The following is a 20,926-nucleotide window of genomic DNA, read 5'->3' as shown; positions in this document are numbered from 1 at the left end:
AAAATGCCTTCTATATTTCTGTTTTGCTTTTCACTCCATTGTACCGAAATCGTACCGAACCGTGGTGTCTCAAAAAAAAAAATCAAGCAGGGGACACGTACGATCACAAACCCCCACCACCCACGTCCCGCCGCGCCACTGTCACCTTTTTTACTCTGAGGAGTTTGCAGGTCTGATTGTGAATTTAGACTTATGTTTACATTTTAATTATTTGAGTTTTCAATGGTTGTGTTGACATTTCTGTCTTGGGATTGTAATCAGAGGAAGGTTAAGTTTAAAATAAAAATGTTTAAATGTAATATATTTTTTCTCCTGGTCCTTATTTTAAATGGGTCATAAAAAAAATCAATAATTATCGATATAGACCGATATGAAACACTGATATCGTGATACAGTTTTCAGCCATATCGCCCAGCCCTAAGCTCACCCCCGAGGTCCAACTCGCCCGGCTCCCCGAGTTATAGCCGTTCGAAATCGGGGGTCCCAGCGAACGGCGATCCGGTAGGGGGCATCCCCGAGGCCCGCCACTCTAGCGTTCGGGCAAGGGTTCCCCTGGGACCTCCTCCCTCGAATTTGAGCTCTCTGGGTCTTTGCGTTCCAGAGATACGAGCGATTTTCTTCTGAGATCGTGACGTCACCGGCGTCCGCAATTTTGCAGCGCGCACGATGGTTTTCTGCTAATATCTCCGCGAAAACACCACCAAAAACTATGGAACTTATATGGTTCTTTTCAGCTCGACTAGATGGTCCCAACGAGCTCGGTGCTCGCCGAATCCGTCTAGTATTCGCCGAGATATTTGCACAATAGACGGTATTGTCTATGAGTTCGAGCACGAGCGCTCTTGTAAAATTTGGTTGCAATCTAAAACATCACCACTTGAGGCCGCTAAAAGTTACGTAGAGCACCTTTAACAAATAGGAAATTTCTCTGGCATTTCTTACTTTTTGCTGTATCGAAAACGTACCGAACCGTGACTTTAAAACCGAGGTAGGTACCGAACCGTGATTTTTGTGTACCGTTACACCCCGTACAACACTGCAACATTCACCGGTACGAGTAAGTCAATGGGGTCCATCAACTGTTTGGTTTCCGACATTCAAAATATGTGTTCTTTTGTGTTCAGCAGACGAAAACTTCATACAGAATGATTTGAAACAACTTGAGGGTGAGTAAATGACAGAACTTGAGTGAACCATCCATTTAAATAAAGCGTGAATGATTGGGAATCGGCCTTAAAATCTGCATTAAAATCATGAAATTGGTAGTCGTATCGGCTGAAAAAATCCTGCCCAGAGCATCACTATCTTCTGCACAACCTTTCACAGACTAATTTTTCTAAATGGGCTACCACTTTGTTGCATGATAGTCTATTATTATGGTAGCATCGATTTCAGATTTACTGGCTCCTAAATGGCACAAAGACTTTGTCCAAATTAAGCTCCAGTATGGACCAGACAGTGTCTGAAAAGTCTCCAAAAAAGGGTTTTACTTTTTTTTTTTTTTTAAATGAACTCACTTGAGTGAGCGATGGAAAGACCAATTTTGATCATCCTGTATATTTGGCAGATGCCCTCAGAGAACCCAAGAGATGTCTCTTAAACACACTTCCCCATCTGAACAGTGTTCCCACTACAGTTCCCAGTGCCTCATCCTCACTTCCACTTTCCCTCCCCCTTCTTGTCTGGTGTGTGTGAGAGCGTGTGCTCAGACACTCTTTGACAGCAGGACACCTCCTGCTCCTATTACAGACACCCCAGGGGCCGCCAAACTCACTTAAACTCAACCAGTCACTCAATCTAGCCCATAACACACACACACACACTCAAGATAGACGAAACTGCCCGGAAATTAAGTCATGTCAGTTAAATATTAACTACCCCACACAGCGAACCTAAACAAACTAAACCAGACTAAGAGGTATCTAAAAACATGGCACACATTAGGTAGCCTATATCAACAAACAATTGCAATTTTACGAGTAACCGGCAAAATACCGGAAGTGGCGCATTCCACGGACGAGAATCTATGAACCGCATTATTAGCCTGTTTTCTAAGGCTGCACAATGTATTAAACCCATTTTAAACACATACTACAGCATAGATAATGTTATTGAGTGCTTAATGTATTTGCATGCGTGTAGGTTATGTGCATCTTAGTTCACAGATGCTGCTCCACATGAACTTATTCACATGCGTGGAGCGCGTCTCAAACTCCATCTCTGCATATGCTGTGAGTTTGGGTTGCTTATAACGTTCATCTGGGAAGACAATGTGTGCCATTTCATCGGATTTGTAAGGTAAATCATTTATAAACCTACAGCAACACAGGAGAATACATCATATTTTTCTAAATATGCAAACCGTTCATCACTATTTCAAAATAAAAGTTTTTGCATGTTTTGATGTCCACATTTTATTGTTCAAGAAATTACAGTGGCTGTAGCATTTCTATTTTAAAGAAGTTGCCAAATATTAAAGATTAAGTTAACATTTGAATTCAATATTGCTTTTATATTAAACAAGGATTTGATCTACTTTAAATATGTAACATGCATGCAAATCGGGGCAAAAATCTGAACAAAAGTCATGTAGTGTATTCCAGCCTCGACTCATCAATAGGGCTGGGTGTTGAGTTCGATACTTTTTAGGCACCCACCGAAATGCTTAGATACCATCGAGTATCAAAAAATGTCTTCTCGTTCAGTACCAAATTTTGAGCCAGTGCAGCATGATTGGCTGTGGCAAAATAAAGGAAAAACACTAGTTTACACGTGAGGCTGTTGTGTGTAAGCGTCCCATTCCTATATATAAAAGATCAAAGTGTGGCTACATTTCACCAGGTTCGAAGCCAACAGCGTGCGATGCAATATTTGCAACAAGATAATTACTGCCAAGACCGGCAACACAACAAATCCGATGAAGCACTTGACAGTGCACGGAAGAAACGTAAGAGCAGAAAGTTGCTCCGTCTTCAACTGGAAGAATGGAGCATGTCAAAAATTAACCGAAACTCAAAGTACAGGCTACTTGGCTCACAGACATGAGAAATAGGCATATAGAAAGCTTGAAATTTCTCTCTTTAGGCACGAACGCGTGTTTTCACTACACTGCGGAGATGACGAGTCAGCAACGTCAACATCTTTACAGCCAACACTGACTCAGAAAACACTAGTTTATCAATAAACAATTAAAAATGTCACCTTGCTATTTTCCCCCCCAACACATTCATAATCATTACACCGTGTCCTAACTACACGCGACGCGATAAAATTCCAGCGACAGCAAGTGTGTCTGTCCACACTAGACGCGACGCGACTGAGACGCCACACGTTAATCAAATCACAGCCATTCAGAACAGCGTGTGGCCGGAGTCTCTCTGTGAAAGCGCACTGCTGGCCCGCACTCGCATTGGAAATGGGTAAGGACATAATCAAATCAAGAAATATCATTATTAAAAATCAAAACATTAACAAAATATACTCATTGACTAATTTAGTTATGAAGTACAGTTGTATGTTTGCATAGAACTCAGTTTGAACGCTATATTATATGCTTTCAAAATCGGAGGTAAATTATCCATTATCGCTTGTGGCACAGTGACCTATTTTTAACTAAAAATAAATAATGTGGGCGGATCTGTCAGCCGCGACGTCGCAAAAATAGGAACCGTTTCTAAATTAGAAACTTCGCGTGTCGCCGTCGCGTCTGGTTAGGACAAAAACTCTGATTAACATGGAAAAGATACCTTTTATCGCGTGTCGCGGCGTCGCGTGTAGTTAGGACACGGTGTTAGGCTACTTTTGCTTTGCAGCAAGCTTTATGTGTGAGCTTGAGCGCGAGGCATATATTCCACCCCCCATTAAGAGTCATTAAGTCTGTCAAAAAAAAAAAAAGTCAAACTGAAAAAATAAAGCCAAAGTTTTTTTTTTTTTTTTTGGTAATATGTAATCTTGTTAAAACGGATATCATAAAATTGGTATCTAAAAAACGATCGCACAGAAACCGGTATTGAATCGAGGTATCGGTAACTATACCCAGCCCTACTCCTCAACATTTAGTAATTCCATTATCATGTGAACAAAAACACATTTTTTAAAATAAATTATGCAGAATACAGTTTAATAGCCAGAGAGAAAATTTATGGCAGGAAATTCTCTTAATTCAACCACCATTGATGCTCAAAAAGATGCTCAGAACGGTCCATGCATTCAAATAAACAGTTTAAAGGAAAGGGTCATTTCAGGGACATCTTAATCAGATGAGGTGAAAGCACCAAAATGTATAAGACGTGGCAGATGGCACAGCCTGCAATCCACAAACACTCACACAGAACAAAAACAACCACAAAACACCTGCTGTTTAGGAATTGGCAGACAGAATTTGGTAACAAAGGCTTCAATTACTTTGTTTTTCCCATTCAAACACTTCAATACCTGTCCCTCATAACAATCCTTGCTGATCCCACTCTAAAACACTGCTTCATTAAAGAAATACTCCAGTCGTTTTTACATTCGTGTACTCACGCTGTAAGTGAATGAGCTGCTTTGGCATCTTGAAGTCTCCGGGGTAAAGCGAGTCATAGTAGGCGATGTTGCTCTCGGCCTCTGGGACAGGAATCACCATGTTATCCCTCTTTTCTCCGTACACCTGCTGGGCGGAAATCGCCCTCTGGAGATGGTGTTCCTATGGCAACCATAAACAGAGACATATGCTTCAGTAAACATTCCCATTCACAAAGTAGAGGATCATATTGAACCCCCCAAAAAAACGGGTTCTAAAATAATGCACAAGACTATTTTGTCGCATTGTTTATTAGCAGTGTTAGGTCGGATTCATTTTAGCGAATCCATTCAAAAGTTATAATAAAAAAAAGAAAAATGAACCACAATATTCAGATTAAAATTTTGCATTGGTTCTAAACGGTTGTTTATAAACACTTTTCAAATTGTACTGAATGAATCATTAAAGACTCGAATCAAAAGAACAAAATCGTTTCGAACAGAACGTCATTAGTGCTTGCGTATTGCAGAACAACACTGCCATTGGCCAAAGATATTACAAAACCGTTGACAATATGCAGAAGGAGCATGGGATTAGGGCTGGGCGATATGGCTGAAAACTGTATCACGATATCAGTGTTTCATATCGGTCGATATCGATAATTATTGATTTTTTTTATGACCCATTTAAAATAAGGACCAGGAGAAAAAATATATATTACATTTAAACATTTTTATTTTAAACTTAACCTTCCTCTGATTACAATCCCAAGACAGAAATGTCAACACAACCATGGAAAACTCAAATAATTAAAATGTAAACATAAGTCTAAATTCACAATCAGACCTGCAAACTCCTCAGAGTAAAAAAGGTGGCAGTGGCGTGGCGGGACGGGGGTGAGGGGGGTTTGTGATCGTATGTGCCCCCTGCTTGATGTTTTTTTTTGAGACACCACGGTTCGGTACGATTTCGGTACAATGGAGTGAAAAGCAAAACAGAAATATAGAAGGCATTTTTATAAATGTCTTAAGCCTTGTATTTTTTAAATAAGTTTTATTAATAAAGGCATAGAACCAGTTTATTTATAGTGCACTGATAATAGTTTTATATAATTGGTTTATTAATTAAACTAATAAAAAGATAGATATGAGATATGTTTGGTAATTGTACCTGAATGAATTTAAAATTAATTTGCTATATTTCAGATCAATATATTTGTTTTCCTTAATTTTAATTAACCCTAACTTTATTCTCAGCAGCAGAATTATAAATAATTGATTTCCGTATAAAATAATCTACCAACACATTTCACTTTCTTTTTTAATCAACGTGTAACTTAAAAATAAACAGATTAGTGCTCTGTTTTGAGGACAAGAAATGAAAACCAATGCGATATGATGATTGTCCAAAAGATGGAACACACAGACTGTTTTACAAAGGGGTTGGATAAATATGTTTTGCTTTTAAAACGGTGTGTGACAGTTGTAGGTTACAGTTTGACAAGAAATACAGTGTGACAAAAGGACAATGTTGTGTTTTATTGCGAGTATAGGCCTACACAAATATTGTAAACACTTTGCAGACTGAATGATGTCCTGTATTAACAAAATGACGGAGTATGTTTTTATGTCTCCACTGTTCGATCGCGCCCGCGTGTCTCTCTCTCTCGCGCCCGTGCCTACTCTCTCTCTCTCTCGCCACACACACACAGACACTCCAGCATTGCAATCTTGACATCGCAGCCTGTTCATTATGCTGTGTTCACATCAAACGCGAATAGAGCGAATTATCCAATAATGTTTCGCAATTCTAGCCTGCATGGCATGCAGATGAAGGGCACTCATTTTCTGCTTATCAATCGCCGGTTACTGAAGAAGAACCCAGCAGCACGAGACAACGATGGCGCAACCAAACTGAAACGTTACATGATTGCCTGAGCGTGTCACTCCCTACGTTGCTAGGTTACCAGAGAGCGAGTGCCTTTGATAATGCAACCAAACTTGCTTCGCAACCTGTGGTTTCTTCCGACGAAGAAAAAAAATATCGAACGTTTTATCGAACACATTTTTTATTGATATCGATCACGTGTCTATCGCGATACATATCGTCATCGTTTTATCGCCCAGCCCTACATGGGATAGACGTATAGATATTTTGATCGTCATCATGACCAGCTTGATTTCAAACAATTCACAACATAATTTTTTCCACAAAGATGATAAAAACATGCCGCAGTAATCTGCCTTCATTTTCTCCCGGTAACCCCATTTATACAAAAACCTGATCTGACTCAGAAGAGGCAATGCAAGAATCCTTCAAAAACAAAGCCAGTTTGGTCTTTGAGCATCTAACCTGATCATTACAACAAAACTACACCCCAATTACGCAACACTTTAGTGCTTTTCTTTACCTCCCCTATGAATTTGTAATATAGATCAGACCACAAAAGAGATGAGCTGTGGTTTCAGAGAAAATGGCAAAACCATTTTAATGCAATAACCTCAACCGGTTTTCTCAACCTCCCTTAAATAAGTGGGCCATAAACAGGCTGCATAAAACTACTCTAAGAAACACAAGAGCACAGTCTCCAAAAAAGTCCAAATCATTTGGCCAGTTCGCCTGACGTCATGCACCCCAGGAGCTCATCTGAAATGATTACACTTGGCATAAGGAAATCAAATAATAATAAAAAAACATTACGCATGACAGCCTAGAAGCATTTCACCAAAGGACCTCAAACAAGCTTGGTGACGTAATAGCAGTAAGAAAGCAAACAAAACGTCTATTTACTTAAAGTTAACATTGTGTTCCTGCCAGCCATAGTTTAAAAACTAACTTTCAATAGTTCATTAAGTCACAACTCTTTCTCTCGCTCACACACACACACACAAACACGCGCACACACACACACACACCTCGTCTTAAATGACTCAGCTGCGAGCCCTCATTGAAAGGTCTCTCGAAAGGAGGCAATTATCAGCAGACAAAAGCCAGACTTCCTTTGGCACAGTCCTCTGAATAACCTTCGGATTGCAAATGCTCCCCCCGCCGAGGGTGACCCCGTCACTGACCTTAGAGGATCATAATTACAAACAGATGAGGGGAGAGAGAACAAAATGGTCATATAAAACACAAAAAAGCTCTGAAAGAGACTAAAACACGATCTCCAAGTGTTTAACTAGAATCTCTTGTGAGCAAATCCTGATTATGAATTCAGACAGCCATATTTTGTAGTTCTTTTCAGGGGGTATTTCAATTAAATATTTTAGGTCAAAGGGGTTCAGCTGACAAAAAAAAAAAAAAAAAAAAAAAACTTGATTTTTTTTCCCCTAAAGACTGAAGCTTGACATTCACATTATGTAACAAAATACTTTTTTTTAAGACAAAACATAATGCATTATAAATTATATGTCTGAAGCCATTGCAAAAAAAGTGTATTTCAGTTTAATTGCAATTAAGTTATCTAAACTATAAGTCCCAGTCTGCAACACAGTAGACTTGTTTTGTTTTTTTAACCACACAGTGGATTTTTTGTGGTATTAACTAGGGGTGCAACGGTTCAAATTACTCACGGTTTGGTTTGTATCACGGTTTAGGTACGGTTTGGTGCTATGTTCAGGAAAAAAGGACTACTGTTGAATATAAATAAAGAAAATAAGAACAAATAGGCTAATCTATCTACAAGCAACAGCACAAATAAATACAACAGAGCAATGATAAACAGTGCTTTTCAGGTCTCTAAAGCAGTTTTCAGGTACAGAAATTGAATAAAGTAATCACATGTAAAATAACACTGCATGTTTCACGGTAAAGATTAGGTTAATCCTTAAAGTTACAGAAGCTATTAAGTCAAGAGCAGTGAGTGATTTCCTTGTTGGATTAACATTAAAAACACAGACTGGAGGAATATTATCACTTTAAGACATAACACACTGATCCAATGTACTGATAATGTACACGAGTAGGGCTGGGTATCGTTAAAAAATATTCGATATCGATACCGGTTACTTAACGATACGATCGATTACGACACTTTTTCCGATACCAATTTTATGAAATCCGTTTCAACAAGATTAACCTACTACATTATATATTACCTAAAAAAACCTTTGGTTTTATTTTTTCAGTTTGTTGAGTTTTTTTTTTACAGACTAACTCATATTGTTGCAAAAATCGCATCGCACGCTGTTGGCATCGAGCCTGGTGAAATGTAGTCACCCCTTTTATCTTTTACATCTATGGGGGTTGGGACGCTTACACACTACAGCCTCACGTGTGGTATGAGCCACGTCTCTGAGCATAACCGGCGTAAACTAGTGTTTTTCCTTGATATCTCGCCACAACCAATCATGCGGCATGCTTACTGGCTCACTGAAGTTCAAGCACAAGACTGGAAAGAGAACTCAATATAACGGCGCGCTGTCTGAGACGCGGCTTTCCGTGCGCGCTTCGGATGAGTGCACACACACAAATCTTCTCACAGCGCGAGTTCTCATTCACTTCTTCTTGGGCTTGAATGTTTAAAATGGCAAGGCTTAAAAACAAGCGCAAATGAGTTTGATTTAAACACAGATTGCAATGTGTGCTGTTCAGGTCTCACCAGCGCTATCAACACCCAGGAGACGATCACGTAAATGACTGGTCATGTTCGAGCATACAGCACTCGCATTGAACAAAGTTTACAAAGAGTGACCGTTTTGTCCACGTTTGATCATTGCTGTTGTAATGTATTGGGAAGCCAGAATGGGTTTCAATTGACAGAAACATACATTAGCGGAACTTATAATTTACACGTCTGATTTGATATTAGCCGCGGTGCAAGTGTGTGGAGAACGGTAGAGTTAGTTTTTTTTTACAGAGAACCGTTACACCCTTAGTATTAACTCACTGTAGAGCAGAACCTCTGTACTGACTGACACATTGCTACCATTCCATGGTATTCAACATCATATCGCCCTGCCTTAACATTACTTCAATCTAAAGACAATGGAGCATGAAACCCAAATCCACAAGACCAGGATCATTGAATCATCATACACAGTGACCTGCTGTTGGCCTGGCTGATCCAGGAGCAACTGGAGCAACTGATTACTAATGTGACATTGTCCAAAGCGACTTGTAACAGGGATGAACTTATTTTGCTTCAAATTAACCACATTCAGCAGATTACATACTAGCATGGGGCTTTTTCATGTCTGACCAAGATATCTAGAGTGCAGGAAGATGTGAAAGAAAATGGCAATGACACATATAGCCAGGGCTCGACATAAGCAATGGCCCGGGGCCAGTAAAAGAGTATGTCGGGCAAGTTGATTGATTGGCCAGTCACTGGCCCGCGCGGGCCAGTGACTGGCCATCAGCAAAACAAACAGCAAACGTCATACACAGTGGCGCGAAGAGTGTAATGGTGTGTTCACACCGAACGCGAATAGAGCGTCAAATACGCGTCTATCGCGTCTAGTTAGACGCTTGAACATTCGCTCGAGTTCAAATTTTTCAACTTGCGCGGAAGACATTCGCGGCAAACGCGTCGCCCAATTCCCGTCATTCGCAACGCCCGGCGCAAATGATGCGTCTATTCGCGTCTTTGCATTGACTTTGTATGTAATCTACTCGCGCAAATAATTAAATTCGCGTTCGGTGTGAACACACCATTAGTGTTACTTCAGGTTATTTTAACGTGTTAAAATGTCAAAGAACTACGAGGCTGATACGAGAAAGAGGACATTCCCAGTGTCATGGAAAACACAGTAGCCTAGGGCCTACACTGGTAGGGATGGGTACCGAAACCCGGTATTAAACGAGCCCGGGGCTGAATTTTGAAAGACCGCTGTATCGATAAGCTCGGACGTTATTGGCTCTGCTGTCGGTACTGGAGAAATGCACGTAGGCGGGGTGATCATCAGACGTTATTGGTTTGTTTTTTTACCATCTCGCTGAGTCACCCGCCATTTCTGGATATATTAATATTAAACCATTAGTCTGTGATGCATTTTTGCTATTCGCAGTCCAGATAGAGAGAGATCTCTCACGCGGTGCCACAGTGCGCACATCACGACAGCCCAGGTTAATGAGTGACCACAGAGCAGAGGACAGAACTAAACATTCAAACGTTGCACTGTACACTTTAGATCTGTGATATTACTCTGATTTTATTTTAGATTTCGGCTTCCAAAGATTATAGAATATTTGAGGTAAAACCATTAAAAACTATAGCCGCATTCTGTCTAGCGCAACTTCCGTCCCATCGCAGCAGTACGCTGCCATTTCACCTTAAAACTAAAACTTTAAGACAGAATCAGCACGATCGGTGATTGTTGTAAAATGCAGTCTCTACTGTTGCTAAATTGCGGGACGCGTTTAATAATAAAAAGAGCTATTAAAAGCACAAAAATCTGCGCAAGAGATGCTGTTCCAAATGCGGCGCGCGCTCCGAAACATACCGTAACGAGACAAGCAAATTACACATTGAGCTTCATGTGCGCGTCTAAACGATCAAATATGCACAAAAATACGTCAATATTACCGCCTCGGAGATTCACTTTAAACAGTTTATGTCTAAAATGGACGTAGTTATGGAAATATTTGGGAGAAAACCAGTCTAATAAACATGCTGAGGATTGCGCCATTACTGAGAATTAAACAACAAAAGGCAAAAAGAAAATCAGCTCTTGAATGAATAACTTTAGCTTTAATAAGCATAAGTAAGATGAGGAGACTGAGAAAAAAAGAGAGCAGGTATTGACAAATAATCTACTGCAGGCTGACATTTGGTTATTTTTGCATACAGGGGCTCTCTCTTAATTCCTGTACTCCCTTTGCTGTATTGATTAATCCTAATGTATACAATAAATATGCCTACAGTTTAATGGAAAAGTGCTTTTCCTTATATTTCTTTCAGGGCCAGTAAAAATATAGAAGGGGCCACCAAAACTCTGATCTACTGGCCCCGGGGGCCAGTGGGGATTTTTTTTTTAATGTTGAGCCCTGATATAGCCAAATCGTCCTATTGTCAGCAGGAGAACACTGATACACAATATCGTTGGGGGAGGCATTTTTACTCAGGCATATACTCATTTTTTATTATTATTGTTTATTTACACAAATACGCCACGTTTTTAGAATGCCGTGTCATGCACGAGATGCTGCAAAAGATGAGTCACGAGCGCAACAGTTAAAGACGTCTGCCTAGGGCGTGCTTGCATTGATAGATAAGCAAGCACACTGGAATGGAAAAAAAATGTATATTGGATTCGCGCATTAGGTCTTAATGTGACAGTAGTGTTGCTTTCGTCAACGGAAATTATGACTAAATATCGTCGTCAACGAACCTTTATCACGTGACGAAAACGAGACGAGACGCAACGTAAATGCTGGTCATGTGACGATGACTATAACTAAATGTATAATGCAATATCGTTGACGAATAAAAACGAGACTAAATGTGGTTTACAAAATAAAAACTATGCTAAAATGTCTCTTCATTTTCGTTGACCAAAACGAGACGAAATGTTATTTAACGTTATTTCGTCTCGTTTACTTGCATTATTATTATGCAGCATTTCTGTTTCGTGTGTCACTTCAGGGGCTGCATGAGATCGCACTGCGCAGACGCAGGCGACTTCACATCCTCAAGCCCCACTCGCGGCATTATTTAGAAGATGCAGCTGCGCGAGTTACAGCTGTTTGACACACACTCCGTGTGTAGTGCGTATGCGGTGCGTGTTGAGGTGTGTATGCAGGAGCTGCACGAGCTATTTTGCTTTCACATGTGCTCCGTTTGCAGTGCGCAACTGATCTACGGCTGTACCACAATCACAACATTCATTCTCTATTTTTTATTTCAAATCAATATTTTTAGCCTACATCCATTATGTCGCGTTGTTGAGGTAGATACTGTGTGTAGATCTCTGCTCTGCTGTTATGCACGCACGCTCCTGGAGCGCATTGACGGACCGCATCCGCGTGCGTGTGAGCGCTCTAACCATAGGCTCTACATGGGTGCGGAAAAAAATACGGAGTAGCCTATGTGTGAAACAGGCATTAGCATAAACGACAACAAACAAAGTTAAGTCTGACACAGAGAAAGGGATTCGTCTTTGGGAGAAAAAGAAGAAATGACATTTGGAAAAACTTTCATTTCATCATGGGTGTAGGCTACTTCTAACATGTTTGGCTGGTAAAATAAATATGTTGTAAATTCAAATCAGAGCATTTTCCGTGTCTGGAATGGATGTATTCTTGAGTCTATAAGGTAACAATAATATAATAAGATAACAGCAGATAAGATTGTTTGAAATGGGTTTGGCTAAAAGAAAATTTTGGTTTCGTCTATACAATAGGTAGACCTACTTATAGGCTACTATATGGTAGGGGTGTAACGATATTCGAACCGAAAAACCGCGATACAGAACACACGATTCGAATCGCGATACTCTTATTGCGTAACGAACACGCCTCTCCGCGCCCCTTGCTACCCCGGCTCAATGGACCTCATGTCTTGTGTACAGTACACAACGAATTCAGTTTTGTAGCTAACCACCATTAACACCAAATAACAAGCTCCGTGTTTTGTTACTTTCGATAATAAGCAAGGTGTAATCCTTCGAATTCTGTCTATTTGATCACGAAATTCAAACAATAAATGGCGTTTTGGCGCTCTTTGATTTGGCGTGACAGATCGCTGTAGGCCTACTAGGCTCCTCATTTCAAGCAGCAGCGCGGCGCGCGAGTAAACGCGATCATCTCTTCCTCAGTTACAGAATGGACACCTGAAGGTTTGTTGAAAGATACAGTATACTTACTGAAAGGCATCATAACTCGTGTAATCACTTAATCAGTGTTTCAGCAGCGGAAAGACGTCAATAAAACAGCATAGCTTGTCACTAGCATTATATTTACCTCAACAGGCAAGTGATTCGGTGTCCACAACTTCCTATGAATGGTTCCTATAAATGAACTCTTGCACTAAATAAATGCACTATGTTAGCCTATATATTATATTTTACTTAACCTCTTAATGATATCTTGATTATTTAATGTATGTTTAAAATATCTTTCATGAAAATGACAACTGTGTAAAGTATTATATTTCAATAACAAATTAGAGTAAAACACAAGTTAATGCAAAAACTGCCTTATGTTCAGTTTACATGTTTTCATACAATGTGTTGTGTGTTGATTATTATATCTAAAAAATAAATAGCATCTGAATTTAGGTTAAAAGTCTAGGCTACAACCTTTAATGTTATAGTAATGTGCGGCTCCCTATATAGTTTACAGATTTAGCAGATTTTTTTTTAATCCTTGTGAAACGTTTAATTGTAATTGAATTAATTGAATTAATTTCGTTAAACCACTGTTTAAAAAAAAAAAAGAAAAAAAAAGAAGCAATTTTAGCTTTCTAAACCGAACCGAACCGAGACGTCAAAACCGTGGGAAAACCGAACCGTCAATTTTGTGTATCGTTACACCCCTACTATATTGACTGACTGGGTTAAATAGAATACTAAAAAGAGTATTGAAAAAAATACAATTTTCATTGACTAAAACTAGACTAAAATGTCATCAGTTTTCGTCGACTAAAACTAGACTAAAAAGAGTATGAATGTGACTAAAACTAATAAAAACTAAAATGACAGCTTGACACAAAGACTAGACTAAAACTAAAAATTAAAACAGGCCGCCAAAAACAACACTATGTGACAGCAACCTAATATTCCTGCTCTCTGTTTTTAATGTTAATCTGAGTCTGAGGAGGGGCGGAAGAAACAACTCTCTCCAATATATTTGGACTGCAGTACGCATTTCAACCGCTAGCTGTCAATATTACATACGGCACCTTTAACAATATTTGAAATATATAGGAGTAAGGCTAGTAGTTTTTGCTGTCACTTTATTTAAAGGGATACTTCACCTCTGGAAAGATGAATGTGTATTTAAAATGGGTCAGTAGAAATGTGAAATTATTTTTTGAAATTGTAGCCTTCTAGACTGAGAAAAGCCAGAAAAACTCCCAGAATGCACTTGCTTCGCTGCCCTAGGAGGCCACTCCCAAGCCTCGCCCTACCGGTAAGAGCGCAGTTAAACAACAAGGCTAGGCTACTAGTGAGTCTCCGTGACGAGTCTGCTCGGGATTTTGTGATCGTCCAAAATGTCCATGATTAGGTTTTTGCGTTCTACAGTCGCCATTCATCATGTTTACTGTGGCGAGCAGGACGAGGCTAGGGCCGCGGGAGAGCGGCGCGAGGCCGGTGGCGTGATTACTGATGAGCGACACCTGTGAGACGCACCGGTCTCGTATCTCTCACGGAGGAGCGGGAATTTTCTTAGCAATGCTACCGATCACTTGTTTAGCGTTCATGTAAACACGACATTCAGATTCACCAATCGGAATGAATTCAGTTAGATTGAAACAAAAGGTGTGCATGTAAACAATGAACGGCAACTTCTGAAGCACAAGCTGAATCCCAGACATTTTGGACGATCTCGATGGCCGGACACATGTCCGGGAAAAAGAGGATGGTAACCCCTACTACTCCGCTTTCTCCACAGAACAAGAGCCTGCTAGCTTAGCTTCCAAATAAAAGATGGCTGACACTATGTGTACATACTGTGAGTGATATCTATGGGCGGGTTGGGAACATGCGGAACAGCCCCTACTACTGGCTGTAGTCTTTAGCCTCTGGCCAAAAAAATCCTCCGATGACGCAAAATGAAGATTTTTGCGTCATCGGAGGATTTTTTCCAGACAAAAAATACATAAATCTCTCGTCTCAGGGGGATATGAGGGTGGAAAGTAGGGGTGGAACGGTACATGTATTCGTACCGAACCGAAACGGTACGGGCGTCACGGTTTGGTGCACGAATTTACACGGAGAATACACTGTATAAAAATAAATAAAACTCGCGTGAAAATTAATAATGGAATGCGGAACTACTGTTAGAAACGCGGGTTCTTTAGGGACATAATCTGTACCATCGGCTTAGCTCTGAACGCGCGTTCACTTCAAACGTTGGCTTTATACGCGCGTCCTATTCGCTTTGGACTAGCGTCGAACTAGACGCGATAGACGCGAATTTAACGCTCTATTCGCGTTTGGTGTGACCGCATAATGAACAGGCTGCGATGTCAAGATTGCAATGCTGGAGTGTGTGTTTGTGTGTGTGTGTGTGTGTGTGTGGTGTGTGTGTGTGTGTGTGTGAGAGAGAGGCACGCGGGCGCGATGGAACAGTGGAAACATAAAAAACATACTCCGTCATTTTGTTCATACAGATCATTAAACCTGCAAAGTGTTTACTTATATTTGTGTACACTCGCAATAAAACACAACATTGTGCTTTTGTCACACTGTAAACTCTTGTCAAACTGTAACCTACAACTGTCACCCAACCAAAATCTCTCTCTCTCTCTCTCTCTCTCTCTCTCTCTCTCTCTCTCTCTCTCTCTCTCTCTCTCTCTCTCTCTCTCTCTCTCTCTCTCTCTCTCTCTCTCTCTCTCTCTCTCTCTCTCTCTCTCTCTCTCTCTCTCTCTCTCTCTCTCTCTCTCTCTCTCTCTCTCTCTCTCTCTCTCTCTCTCTCTCTCTCTCTCAAAAGCAAAACATATTTATCCAACTCTATTTCAAAACAGTCTGTGGGTCCATCTTTTAGACATTCATCATATCGCATTGGTTTTCATTTCTTGTCCTCGGAGCACTAATCTTACACATTCTACATTGATTAAAACAGAAAATCGAATGCGTTTTTAATGGTAGTATTATTTTATACAGAAATCAATTATTTATAATTCAGATGAGAATAATGTTACATTGTTAATTAATAATGTTAATTAAAATTAAGGAAAACAAATATATTTATCTGAAATATAGCTAATTAATTTTAAATTAATTCAGGTACAATTACCAAACATATCGCAATGTCTTTTTGTCTTTTTATTAATTTAATGAATAAACGAATTATATAAAACTATTGTCAGTGCACTACAAATAAACTGGTTCTATGCCTTTATTAATAAAACTTATTTAAAAAATACAATGCCTTCTGCATTTTTGTTTTGCTTTTCCCTCCATTGTACCGAAATCGTACCGAACCGTGATGTCTGAACCGAGGTATGAACCGAACCGTGACTTCTGTGTACCGTTCCACCCCTAGTGGAAAGCATGGTAATTCGAAAATACTACAGGTTTTTTTACTGATACAAAGCTTAATGCTAAATCCTGAAGTATCCCTTTAAAGTAATGGTCAAAAACACCAAAAACAATAACTGGCCCTATTTTATTTTGTGTATTTATTACGGTACTTTCTTTATGATGGTACCAAACATGTTAAAATTGAACCACTGGCCCGACTGGACAGTAAAAAATAAAATAAAATCGTTAGTGTTGTTGAGCCCTGACGGCTGTTTGAAGCAACAATGCTAATCTTACAGAACATGCCGAGTCATTTACAAAGTCCTGGCATTCTGTCAGGAGAACTAGAGGGAATCAAGCAGGTCAAACTTGTCTGGAATGCTGCCATGACCTCTAGCCTAGACGACACACCGGAATGATACTGGAAGGAGGAAACAATCATCTCTGGGGAAACCGGCTTGCTGGATTGTTGTAGTTGTAAAGCCGACACATCTGCAAAGCGTCCAAGGCCCTATAGGCTACTAACAGTCTAAACAATAACCACAAATCACATTACTGAAAATGCTTGGCAACTGTGACGAAAAGACAAATAAATGTGAATAAAAAGAAATTAATTAGGCTACATCCAACTATATCCAACTGAACTCAAAATCACAGCCCATTTAAAAAATATTTAAAAAAAAAGATGAATAGAGACTGAAAACACCGCTACGTAAAATAAACGTGTAACCTGCCTCTTGGAAAAAAATGAGTTGAGATTTAGAAGAAAAACAGGTATACCAGATGAATATCCAGCATCAGCACACAAAACATTTATTTAACAAATGTTAGTTGACAAAGCAGGAGGAATTTGCGGCTTTCATTGAGGTTTCAGGTGACAAAATAGAGCCTCTCTTCTCTCCTATAACTCAGAAGACAAAATGACAGCTACCAGCAAAGAAACAGTCTGAAAATAAACTTATTTCTTTAAGAAAATTAGAGAAACTCAAAATGACATTGTAAAAGGAAATTCAGAGAGATTTGTGATGTCTTATGCATGTCACACAAGGTTTATTTGGGGTGCGGCAACAAACATTTCAGGTGCATAATGCGGAATGATAAATAAAGATTTTAGACTGTGAGTGTGAATGATAAAAATTTCAGTTTTTCACCATCACAAAAGCTTATTATTTGCTTGTTTTTAAAGCCTTGCCAGTTAAACATTTTTTCGCATGCCATTCTGGCATAAGCTTTTATGAGTGTGTTCACACGAAGCGCACACACACTAAAAGCCTGTCAAACAAAGTAATGAAATAAGTTCTCTTTCGCATCTTATTGCGCTTAAACTGTCAAATACACACAAGGTTTACATAAACAGTCGTTTAAGTATCTCAAGTGAATGTAAACAGTTTGGATGTGTATCAGTTTATTAGATCTGTGCATTAAGTCTTAAACTGACAGCCGCCTAATAAACCTGCTGTCTGTGTCACTAATGTTAATCAAACAACACTCTTTAGCTTAAAAAAGAATCAGTAGGCTATATATTAATTCATAAATGTATAAAGAAAACCGTACAGACTTTTACTGTTTATTAATTTTTTTGAATGCTACTGTTACAGTACACTTCTGTATCTGAAAATATGAATGCACTATTTAATTCCTTATATTGTATTTTTTCTTATTTGTAGGGTTGTCACAATACCATAAACATGTCTTACAATACTTAACCAGCTTTAGTATCGTGATGCCATGCAGTATTGTGTTAACTTGTAATTCAAATCAACAAATTACACTAAACTTTCATAAATACATAGATGTAGGCTAAATGAAAACAGACCAGATTTTCCTCTGAATACTTCATTAATGAGATTGAGTAACTGTCTATTGGTACCAATCAAATGAAATCAGACAAACTAAATTATTTTAAAAATCTGACAGGTGACATTTATATGTGGTATTACTGCACTTGCACTGCTATTACAATTGCATAATGTTATGAGAATAATGTTTTAAATATAAAATATGATTTTTTTTTTTATTAAATAGGCCTACTTTTAGATGGTAAACTAGAGCCGCCAGTAGGTGGCAGCAAGTGTTAATGATTGAGTCACTGAATCCTTCATTTTGTTAAAAACGACTGCTTCATCCAGGAACATAGCAAATGACTTTTAATGAATGGCTCAGCAAATCAGTGATTCGCCCGATTTGATCAAAAACACAGATTCATTCAGAAACAAAACAAAAACAGCACTGTCGAAACATCAGGAGCATTTTTGCCCGCATATCATAAAATGTCCAACCCTGACTGGAGAGCAGTATATTTATAAATAATTTATAATGTTAAAATCACATAATGATGGATGTGATTGAACAGAGTGCAAACCCGCTATGTTGACGAATGGGATTGCATTCTTCTGAATCGTCATCGCAAAGATGTTTCTAAAAACAAACTACACCTTTGTAGGTGGCTACACCTGTTCCAGAAGTGGTCAAATGAGCAACGGAAAACTGTGAGAATACATTCTTATATAAAGAAGATATTATGGTATTGATTAAGTGATGCTTGAGCTGCTATTTTTTCTAATCATTTCAGACCCTTTCTCCTGATAAACTTCAGCCCGAACAACAAAAATGATATGACATTTAAAATATATTATTTTTGTACAGAAAGCTTATAGAGGTTTAAAGGGAACTCAACTATTGCAAACTAGCTACTTTGTAACCTTTGAAAAAGCAGCATATCAGAGCACAGTCAGCACACGCTAATGAAAGCACAATTATAGAGTTATTTATGGTCTCAGAGAGTTCCCACGCTGTTCAGAAAGGAAGTTCTTGCACTTAATATCACCTCCCAGTATTCACAGTAAATCCACTAAAATGGTGGTTTGGGCATTAAAATGACAAACAAATAAAATGTGACCGATACAAAAATAAAAGCCAAAAAAACGTACACATATGGCTAGCCTATATTCTGACAAAGTTTGTCTCAGTGCTTGAAAAACATCTTCGGGGAGTTGTAAAAACGTGTGACCCCTGGCATAACAGCTAGAGAACTAAACAGACAGTAAATTAGATTAATCCAGCCTTTATGGATAACAAAACATTTAACCGCTGGGAAAAACCCACTTTGCCACTCATTCCAAACAATCCGTATGTCAGAGCTTTAACCAGTTAGACACGTCCTACAGTCAATTGCTGTCAGAGAAATTGTCGTCACAAGATTTGAAACGGCTTAAACCGGCTAAGAAACGTCAACTGACATAAAATATCCCCCATAGTAATAGGAAAGCCTGCAAGCATCCACCAATATACAACAAATGGTACAACGAAACAAAACTAAACTGGTTTTCAATTGGTTTTCCAAGAATCCCCGGGGCTTGTTGAAAACCAGAGTCAGAGGGTCACACAGACCACCAGTATTAAGGCTAAGCTATAAGTTGACTTGTAGAGAAAATGCACATCAATCTAGGGCTGTCACTCATTAACAATTATTTTGGTGATTAAACAAAACAAGAAATAATTTTTTTTGTGGTAATAAAAATCGACCTAAGCAAACAGACTAGGAGGCAATAATAATTGGTTCAAATAAAGTATCAAAAGCAAGTAATCATATGGTTTTATTGAACAACATTTAATCAAGTATCGTGACAGCCCTAACTAAAAGTGTAAACCAATGTTTACACTACAGTACACCATTTTCAACTAAAAACATAGGCTAGGGCTATGCGTTTTGGCTGTTTATTTACACGATAGCACTGTCTGTCCCTCTATTGACTCTACGCAACTACCACTTTGACACTTCAAAAGGTTCATAAAGAGTTTGTAAAACTAGTCCAAATTCTCTGAAGAGACTCGATCACTTTATATGACGAACAGATTTCTGTTTATGTTCACTGATCAAAACTTATGTTAATAAAAGCCTAATTTCAATCTGTTCATCATTTAAAGCGATCCGGTCTCTTCAGAAAATTTGGACTAAACCGCTCAATTCATGTGGATTAGTTTTATAATCTCATGAACTTTTTGAAGTGACAGAGTGGTATTTGTGTGGCCTGTCAAATGGATAGACAGGGATAGACAGAAATCTCAGAATTCCTTTAAAATATCTTCATTTGTGTTGCAAGATGAACGAAAGACTTATGGGGTTGAAACGACATAAGGGAAAGTAATTGATTGACAATTTTTTATTTTTGGATGAATTAGGATAACCCTTTAAAAACAAGCACACTTAAAAACTAGGCCTCTCCATTCCAACGAAAGAGCACAAGTGTGAAAAGGCTCTTGACACCCGCATGCACGCTTCATCTTTCACAAGGGC

General features: G+C 38.9%; 1 protein-coding gene across 4 annotated transcripts in view; it reads right to left on the bottom strand.

The window, feature by feature from the left end:
- epc1a (enhancer of polycomb homolog 1 (Drosophila) a) overlaps positions 1-20,926 on the bottom strand; it is a 51,273-nt gene that overhangs the window by 25,168 nt on the left and 5,179 nt on the right. For 2 of the 4 annotated variants that reach the window (XM_056242187.1, XM_056242185.1), the window contains exon 2: positions 4,525-4,684. In XM_056242187.1, coding sequence (XP_056098162.1) covers positions 4,525-4,624 — 100 coding nt within the window. In that variant the 5' untranslated portion in view covers positions 4,625-4,684. Of the gene's footprint in view, positions 1-4,170; positions 4,298-4,524; positions 4,685-7,416; positions 7,573-20,926 lie in introns of those variants that run through there. The other 2 variants (XM_056242186.1, XM_056242188.1) reach the window with 2 other exon arrangements.

The sequence above is a fragment of the Rhinichthys klamathensis genome, unplaced genomic scaffold (genome assembly GCF_029890125.1).
Source record: "Rhinichthys klamathensis goyatoka isolate OS25496 unplaced genomic scaffold, OSU_Roscu_1.1 h1tg000706l_1, whole genome shotgun sequence".
Taxonomy (NCBI): domain Eukaryota; kingdom Metazoa; phylum Chordata; class Actinopteri; order Cypriniformes; family Leuciscidae; genus Rhinichthys; species Rhinichthys klamathensis.
Note: the sequence above shows the minus strand (reverse complement) of the source record. Positions and strands in the feature narration are given on the sequence as shown.